Source organism: Choloepus didactylus, chromosome 4, assembly GCF_015220235.1.
Source record: "Choloepus didactylus isolate mChoDid1 chromosome 4, mChoDid1.pri, whole genome shotgun sequence".
Taxonomy (NCBI): Eukaryota; Metazoa; Chordata; class Mammalia; order Pilosa; family Megalonychidae; genus Choloepus; species Choloepus didactylus.
Genome location: NC_051310.1, coordinates 141,121,345 through 141,130,461, shown reverse-complemented (window position 1 = coordinate 141,130,461; position 9,117 = coordinate 141,121,345). Strand labels below are relative to the sequence as shown.

The 9,117-nt window shown below is 54.8% G+C and overlaps 1 protein-coding gene across 1 annotated transcript; it reads left to right on the top strand.

Moving 5' to 3' along the window:
• Positions 1-2,679: 2,679 nt before the first annotated feature.
• CHST14 (carbohydrate sulfotransferase 14) lies at positions 2,680-5,182 on the top strand. The gene has a single exon (XM_037835427.1). The coding sequence runs from the start codon at positions 3,253-3,255 to the stop codon at positions 4,381-4,383; it is 1,131 nt and encodes a 376-aa protein (XP_037691355.1). The 5' UTR covers positions 2,680-3,252; the 3' UTR covers positions 4,384-5,182.
• Positions 5,183-9,117: the final 3,935 nt, after the last annotated feature.

Genomic DNA, 9,117 nt, shown 5'->3' with positions numbered 1-9,117 from the left:
GGGACTTGGGTCCCTCATATGGAATAAGCTGTCTGGAGAAGTTGGCAGAGTGGCAGTGGAGGCTCTGGAGAGCCAGCCTTGGCGCCTGCTTGTTCCCGGGGTGCCGGCTTCTTGATGCCAAGGAGCCCAGTCTGATCCAGGAGGAGAGATTACAGCCCCTCCCCCCAGGAGGCAGGATCTGCTGCCCAGTACTTAAATGCTTTGGAAATCTTAGATGTGGAAATATTTTTTCAAACCTGAAAATGCAGCTGGTAGAATTTCAATGGAAGCATAATCCATGTAAAATATATTTTAGTTGATATTTTGTAAAATGCACTTTTTGTGTGTGTCGACCCTGGTTTCCCAGATCTGTATTTCAGTGTTTACAAGGAAGGGAGGACCTTTCCTCACCTTCCTTTTGACAGAGATTAGAAGTACTTCTTTAAGAAAAAAATAAATTTGAGAAATTGTATTGATTTAGAAAAGGATCATTTCCTGGGTGTCCTGTCATCTTTTGATGCATGAAATTGTATTGATTTAGAAAAGGATCATTTCCTGGGTGTCCTGTCATCTTTTGATGCATGAGTGCAGAGGGGCTGTTCTTATGGTGAAGGTTTCTAATAACCTTTATGTTCAGGGGCTCAAACAGGCTCGTGAACAAAGATGGAAGAGAGCAGGCAGGAAAGGAGAGCCAGGAGAGGAGATGGAGGGACATGAACTTGGAGTTGACCTCTTGGCATTGGCGTGGCCAGGGTCATCTGCCTGGGCCTGTTTTAAACCCGTGGGTTGCCAGCTCTCATCTGGCCAGTGACCTGGGAACTGGTTCCTGAGAGGTGCGTGATGAAGATGCCACCTCATCACCTTGGGTCATGCCCTCAGGGAACTGGTCAAGAGAAACTGTCCTAGGGCCTCAGTATCTTGTAGCCAGCACTCCTTGCTTGCTGAGGGGATGAAAGCCTTGTCATGTGGCCAAGGCATGTGGCTGTTGGGTTGCTGTCCCTGCAACCTGTGTTAGGCATGCTCAAGGTGGGGCAGCTCTAAGGCCATGGAGTTTGGTGAGAGGCAGAGCATGGCTGCCCAATCCTCTTCCTCTGGTAAGGACTCCTGGGTGTGGGGGCAGGTTCCATTTCCAGAGGCTGTTAGTGGCACAGATAGCACAGATGGCACTGTTAGTGGGCTTGCTATAGCACTGCCATCATGAGGTTCCCATGAGTTCCATGAGGTGGGTGGTATCCTCCTCATTTTACAGACAGGAAACTGGTGTGGAGATAAGTGCCTTGCTCAGGGACTCCCCGTAAGTGGCTGACATTGCATTCAACACTGACTCATTCTGACTCCTAACTCAAAAAACCACCATCTTAACAGAAATGAGCATATGTTGTCAAAAACTTACGAGGGTTCTTTTACTTCTATTATAAAAGTAAGACGTACTTAACTGTTAAAATTTTTTTAAGGAGAAAATAAGCCCACCACTGGAAATCTTCCTTCAGTGCTACTGGAAGCAAGGAGCAGTGCGGTGAAGGCTAAACTTTAACGCAAACTTGTGAACTTACAAAGCGCGAATTGGCTCCTGCAGGCAGTGGCCTGAGGATGCACCCCAACATTCAGACAATGGGATGTGGGAACCTGCTCTGGGGAGCTGGAAGTGCCTGTCTTCCCATTCCTCCTCCTAGCTCTAATTCTCTATACCCTTTTCTTGCTAGGAGTGTTTGTGTGTGTGTCTGTGTAGGTGTGCATCCATGAGTTCCAGCCTGGTTTTGTCCCTCTGAACTCCTACCCTCCTCATCTTTCTGAGTTAATCGGCTCAATGGCAGCTCAGTTATCCCACTAAAAAAGCCTCTAGCATCCTCTACTTTTCTGTTATCCTTTCTGTATAGCCTGTCCTGGGGTCAGCTGCTTACCCCCTTTTCCATTCCATTCCATGTTTGTGCTCTGTTAACATGTGAATGATCTTGATTTAGGAATTCAGGTTTAGAGTTGGGCCAGCCTGTGTTGAGAAGTCTTAGTTTCCTTGAGCCTCTGTTACTTTAGCTGTAAAAGGCGAATACCCATAGTACCCACCTCCCAGGGTGGCTGCAAGAACCAAAGGAGGTAATGAATATAAAACACTTAGCAAGTGCCCACTTTGGTAAACATGGGTGCTAGCATCACAGCTCTACAGAGCCTCACTGGCTCCCCACATGTGAAGGAGAAAGCCTGGATATTTCAGATCAGTAAACTTGACACTGACATCCAGGGTGCTCCCATGTCTGTCTCTAGTCCACATGGCCAGCTTGTTGCCATTGGACACATTTGACTCCAGGTAAAGGGACTGCTTGCTGTTGTCTGTGCTGCCCTGTGCCCCCAGCTCCTGCACTCTTCAAAATGTGTGCTGACCCTACAGTGGTGGGGAAGCACCAGCTTGTCATTGGCCTGTCACTGGTAGTAACCACCACTTCAGATTGGGGGCGTGGGGAGTGGAGCAGAGGAGAGGTTTCCATTTCTAACATTTCAGCATTACCCATTTGAAAAGCACTAGTCTACCTGGTACTGTAAACCCAAGGGTCACTATGGAGATGAGCCATTGGTCAGTACCTGACAGTCTTGTGCTCACAGGGTCCTTCTCAGAGTGGCAGGACTGTGGGGGAGGGGAAGGGGGCACACACTGGGGCCTGTGCATCCAGCTAGAAAGACTGGTTCCCCGCGTTTGGAATCGTGGTCCTCCTGGTTTCAGACCCGCTTTTGGAAGAAGGGCTCCGCTAGGCCTGAGTGTGTGGCCGGGTGATGGGTACAGGTCCTTTCCGTCCAGTTCCCTGAGGACACGTGCGGGAAGAGGGAGCCGCGACCTGGGTCTCCTCCGCCTTTGGGCTCTCTGTGGCTTTTGTCCCCGAAGTCTGGGTGCACCGGGCGGCCCTGGATCCGGCGCCCTCTCCTGGGTGGGGGTCTGCACGCGCCCTCCGCAGCGCGCTCCCCGCGGGGGCGCCCGCCCCTCTCCCCGCCCCCGGCCTGGGCCCGCCCCTGCGCCTGTGTCACGGCTGGGCCAGGGGCGGAGAGTGGCCGGGCGGGACATCCGGCCTTGGTCCCTCACCGCACCCGCCCGCCGCCCGCTCCGGCACCGCAGCCCGGGAGCCGGCCACCCCAGCGCGCGCCGGGGCCGCCCCCCAGCCCCCCCCACCCCGGGCCTCTCCGGGCTGTGCGGACCCGAACCCTCGGCTCCCGCCCCCAGCACGAGCCCGCCTCCCAGACAGTCCGCGGATCCGGCGGGCCCGCGCAGGCCCCCACTCCGGGAACACCATGTTCCCCCGCCCCCTGACCCCGCTGGTGGCCCCAAATGGCGCCGAGCCCCTGGGCCGGGCACTTAGGCGTGCTCCTCTGGGCAGGGCCCGGGCTGGGCCGGGAGGGCCGCCCCTGCTGCTGCCGTCCATGCTGATGTTCGCGGTGATTGTGGCCTCCAGCGGGCTGCTGCTCATGATCGAGCGGGGCATCCTGGCCGAGATGAAGCCCCCTCCCCTGCACCCTCCCAGCCGCGAGGGCGCGGCCTGGCACGGCTCGGCCCCCGGGCCTAGGGGACTGTCCCTGGACGCCGGGGACTCGGACTTGCAAGTGCGGCAGGACGTCCGGAACCGGACCTTGCGGGCCGTGTGCGGACAGCCGGGCATGCCCCGGGACCCCTGGGACCTGCCGGTGGGGCAGCGGCGCACCCTGCTGCGCCACATCCTCGTGAGTGACCGCTACCGCTTCCTCTACTGCTACGTCCCCAAGGTGGCCTGCTCTAACTGGAAGCGGGTGCTGAAGGTGCTGGCGGGCGTCCTGGACAGCGTAGACATCCGCCTCAAGATGGACCACCGCAGTGACCTGGTGTTCCTGGCAGACCTGCGGCCCGAGGAGATCCGCTACCGCCTTCAGCACTACTTCAAGTTCCTGTTTGTGCGGGACCCCTTGGAACGCCTCCTCTCTGCTTACCGCAACAAGTTTGGTGAGATCCGAGAGTACCAGCAACGCTATGGGGCCGAGATTGTGAGGCGGTACAGGGCTGGAGCTGGGCCCAGCCCTGCAGGGGACGATGTCACCTTCCCCGAGTTCCTGCGTTACTTGGTGGAAGAGGACCCCGAGCGCATGAACGAGCACTGGATGCCGGTGTACCACCTGTGTCAGCCTTGTGCGGTGCGCTACGACTTTGTGGGCTCCTATGAGAGGCTGGAGGCCGACGCCAACCAGGTGCTGGAGTGGGTGCGGGCACCAGCGCATGTCCGATTCCCTGCCCGCCAGGCCTGGTACCGTCCGGCCAGCCCTGAGAGCCTGCACTACCACCTGTGCAGTACCCCACGGGCCCTGCTGCAGGATGTGCTGCCCAAGTACATCCTGGACTTCTCCCTCTTTGCCTACCCACTGCCTAATGTCACCAGGGAGGCCTGTCACCAGTGACCATGGGTATGGGGCCAGCAGCTGTTGGGGACTGGCTTGAACAATGCCAGCTTCTTGTGCTTCTGCCTGCTGTTCAGAGACACTCTAGTTCTGGGACTTGGGGGCTTCTCCAGATGCCCAGATGGCGGGGACTGACTCCAGAAGCTCCTTGCCCAGAGTGGATGTGGTATCCACAGAGGCTCAGACTACAGGATTGGACAAGAAGGCTGGTGCTCCCCATTGGGGATATCTCTGGGGGTCTTGTGAGATCCTGCTTGCCCTGGCAGGGCCAGACACCAGTTTACCAGGGAAGCAATCCATCTGATCTGAAGACTGGCTCAGGACTTGTGCAGTCCACCTGGATGACCTTAATTTAACCTGTGGCCAAACCCAGAGGTGGCACCAATCAGGAGCACATTTATCCACCCCACTTGTGTTCGGGCTGGGGTAAGCAGTAGTGCCTTAAAAACGCCTTTTGTGCCTTTCTGCTGCAGACCCAAAATTTCCTACTCTTGCCAAGTTATTTCTGTTTTTTCCAAGGAAAGGAGAACTGAGGCAGGGCCCTTGCCTGGTAGCTCCAGGACCCAGCCCTTCAGACATCCAAAGACCTCTGTGCCCAGCCTCTTCCCAGGGTTCTGGGAGCCTCCTCCCTAACCACCCCTCTACCCCCACCAAGACTTGGAGGTTGTGACTGTGACTGGGGTACCTCGCAGCCACTTTGCTGATGCATTTATTTAAATTTTGTACTTTTTGGTAGAACCCTATGAGGGCTTTGTTTTCCTTCAATCTGAATTTTTAATAAAGTTGTTTTGTATACAAAGCCAGCATCTCTGTGATTCTCCCCTCTGAGCTCCTGTGGGTCCAGCCAGTCTCCCAGATGTCTGTTTCCACAGGTGGGGAGAGGTAGCTTGCAGGTAGAGAACCTAAGGCAAAGAGTAACTTGCTTGGGCTGGCCCAGTGGGCCATTATCACACCATGGAGCACTTGGGGGCTTCCAGTAGCTTCTGGGATGCCACCAAAGAGCAGGCCTATTAGGAACAGCCCCAGGTCCAGAGCACACCTACAATGATGACTTCCTTGAAGAAGAGGGTGGATGTGAGACAGTGACTTCTCTTCCTTCTAGGCAGGAATACTTCTTGAGTGAGGAGGCCCTCCATGTCTTTGAATGAAAGGGGAGAAAGGGGATGTCTGTGAGGTTGAGCAAGGGGAGGTTGTTCTTGGCACTGAGAGTTACAAGGAAGGAAGACCAGAAGGTTGAGCGAGAGGGGCGGGCTCTTGCTGACCTAGGCCCTTCCAGAGGAAGGCGTGGGCGATGTGGGAGGTAGTAGAGGACAGGCCTCAATGGGCCTCTTCTCCCCCTGCTCTCCCAGGGGATGGAGAACAGAAGGCTGGGCCTGCAGACCCCAAGGGAGAGATGCAAAGCCAGAGTTTGCTCTTCCCTGGCAGTTCTATTTTATACACCCCAGTGGGAGCTGCTGTACTTCAGGGGTGAGGAGGTAGGATCCAGGGGATCGAGGGAGGGAGGGAGGTGTGGAGGGCCTCCTTGTTATTGGCCTGACTTTGGAGAGGAAGACTAACGCCATTCCCCAAATGGAGGCACAGGAGGCTTCTCTGGGGACTCGTGGTTCTCTGCCACTACTCACCAGGCACTACTTGCCTCCAGGAGGCCTCCTCTGATCCCCTAGCCCGGTCTGGAACAGATGCCCCTCTTCAGGATCCCCTTGACTCTGGGGACTTCACTTCAGAGGGCACTTATCATTCTCTGTTGCTTGTCAGTCTCCCCCACTGAGACCCTGAGTTCTTGAGTTGGGACCGTGTCAGTCTAGTTCGACATTCCCAGCACCTGGGCCGAGGGCCTGCACACAGTAGGCACACAGATAGCCAGACACGCCCAAGGTGTGCATCTTGCTGTAGCACAGAGTGCACTGCACTTGGAGTCACCCAGACTGATCAAATCTGAGTTCTACCCCTTACCAGCTGTCTGACCAATTCTCTGAGCCAAGCTTGAGCTTCCTCCTCTCCATCCTGGGACTAATAACACCTACCTTATGTAGATTACTGTGAAGATTCATGAAGACACAATGAGCAAAGAGGCCCAGCTCAGTACCTGGCTGAATGAGTGAATGTTCTTTGCGATGCCAGTTGAGCACCTAATCCGTCCGAGGCCTGGGGGTACAGGGACACTATGTCCAAGCCAGTGCAGGAGACCCAACTGCCCCTGGATGGAGCCTTCCAGACCCCTGACCCACCCACCCTGGGTGAACACGGACCCCTTACCTTTCCCAGGGGCCTGTCACCCGGCCCCAGGACCTCTCCCAGAGTAGATCCAATGCCTTTCTTACAGAGCCAGCCACAGCCTTCCTTCCAAGCAGGAAGACGGTCTTCTTTCTCTTTCTAAAGGAAAATGCTAATAATTAATAATAGGTACCCTAAATTGAGTGTAGTCTGTGCCAGGCACTGTGATAATGTTACATGCATTGTCCCTATTCATTCTTACAGCAACCAGCAAGGTAAACATAATCACTCCCATTTTACAGATGAGGAAATTAAGCTTAAGCCACTTGCCCAAGAGATGGTAGGTTTGGGATTAAAACCCGGCTCTGTTTAACATTTGCTCCCTGCAGAATGAGCACTGCGTTCACTGTTTCTGATTTTTGCACCCTCCTCCAGCCTTCCTTCCCAGCACTCCACAGGTAATTCTGTCCACAGGCCTCTCCAGATTTTAAAAAATTCTCCAGGTTTGCCCATCTAGAGAATCAACTTTCCAGTAGTGCTAGACCCCAACCGTGAATGTACTAGACCCTGTCAGTTCAGGTCTCCTGACAAGCAAAGGCCAAGACAGAACTGGATGTGCAAGAGACTTACTGTGGGGAATTGCCTGAGAAGGATAAAGGGGGAGGAAGCAGGGGCAGGCAGGGAGAGCCTTCAGATTCTAGTGCAGGTATAACACCTGTGAAAGGAAGAATTGGGTAGGAGGAATCTTGGATTTCTATGCAGCTCTAAGAAAGTCTCAGCCAGGCCAATGGGAAATCCCAGGCAAAGATTGCCTGTTAGAAGAGTCTTCCATTGGGCAGAAATTTGAGTTCAGCTTTAGTGCCCCTGCCATACTCAGTCATTGGCCAAGAGCAAGCGGGGGAGTGTAAACATTGAGGCAGATCCAGAGTATAACAGCCCGGGGGGCTGTCAGCCAATTGCACTTCTCAGAGAAGGTTCTTGTAAAGGGAGATCTGAATGGTGCACCTCCGTGGCCACCACACTTCACCACTCTGAGTTATGGGCATTGGTCCCTCGGGGTTCTGTTGACATAATGACCTTTTGAGCAACCAGAAAACAGCTGTTGGCTTAGCAAGAGTCTCTAGCAGTCTGAGGGATTCTGTACTAAACCCTTCCCCATGGCCATCCCCTGCCTTATGGCAGGTCCACTGTCCCCACCTGTCATTTGGACACTGGGATGCATGTGCCATCAACATGCCCAAATGCCCATGCTGTACTATCCTGGGTATTTTCTATGCACTTTACCCAACTCACTGCAAGTTCCAATTTTCTTTGGCTTGTGTCTTGGTCATTAATTGGTAGATATTAATAGTGGTCACCTTCAGCATCCCTCTCTCATAGGCTCACATTCTTTTATCTGGGGTGGGGAGACCAGATTTGCCCAGAAGTTGAGTCTAGACAGTGGAGTCCTGGACATCCCAAGGGATATGTCCAGGCTTCCTCCCAACGTGGTCATCCAGCTGGACTTAAACTCCAGGGGCAGCCTGGGGGAAAGAGAAGTTCCCCCAAAGCAACATTCCAGGGGCTCACGTGCATGTGAATGCCAGGTCTCCTGTAGCACCCCCCCACACACACATTGAGCTCTTCAGTTCGTTACTGCCTGGTTCTGGCTGCCACAGAAGGGTCCCCACAGAGACAAAGAGAATCACAGATCCATCCAGAGTGTGCGGAGAAGAGGAGAACCAAGTCAGGCTAGGTCATTCCTTCAACCACCCATCAGCAAAGCTGTGCCAGCCTCAGCCTTGGGGTGGGGCTTTGAGGGAGCAGAAAGAGGTGAGGGGTTTCAGGAACTTGGGAAGGAGGGGTCTGTGGTGTCACCCCTGCCACTGGGCTGGCAGTATCTCCAGACCTGCTGGGCCATCACCTCCCTGCCAGTTTACAGAACGGAGAAAACCAGGTTATCAACCTCCCTACAGCCTAGGGGGACAGGAGACCATCAAGCATCCACTTGAGAATTTTTCTGTTCTCAGCCCAGGAATATGAAGAGCTTGAGCTGCCCTGGGGAGCCCCACCAGATCCTCAGGGAGAGCAGAGTCCCAAGAGCCTTAGCACTGTGGCCAGAGGTGTCCAGGGGAGCAGGAGATCAGGCTGGACTCTGAACGTGCTGCCGCGAAGGGCCTGCAGGATGCCTGGAGAAAGGCGTTGAGGCAGAGCCAAGAACAGTGGGGTTTGGCTGGGCGGGGCTGGGGAGGGTTTTCTGGCTAAGCCTGGAAGCCTGCCTGGGGCGTCAGCTGACCTCGGGCAGCGCAGGAATATCTTCCTCCCCACATTGGGGATGAGACGCTGTGATGAACCTCCTCCGCAGAAGCTGCTGGACACAGAGGCAGGCCAGTCCTCTGGAACGAGGGGGGCTCCTGCGGCCGAGGTGCAAGTGTCCAATAATAAAAAGAGAGTTCTGACAGATGAAAGGGAGAGAGCTAGCCTAACTAAGGTAGGAAAGCCAGTAGAGAAAAGCCAGCCCCTGTATAACTTTTGAGGAGG

Coding starts and splice junctions, on each gene's coding strand:
- CHST14 (XM_037835427.1), top strand. CDS start 3,253: ATGTTCCCCCGCCCCCTGACCCCGCTGGTGGCCCCAAATGGCGCCGAG.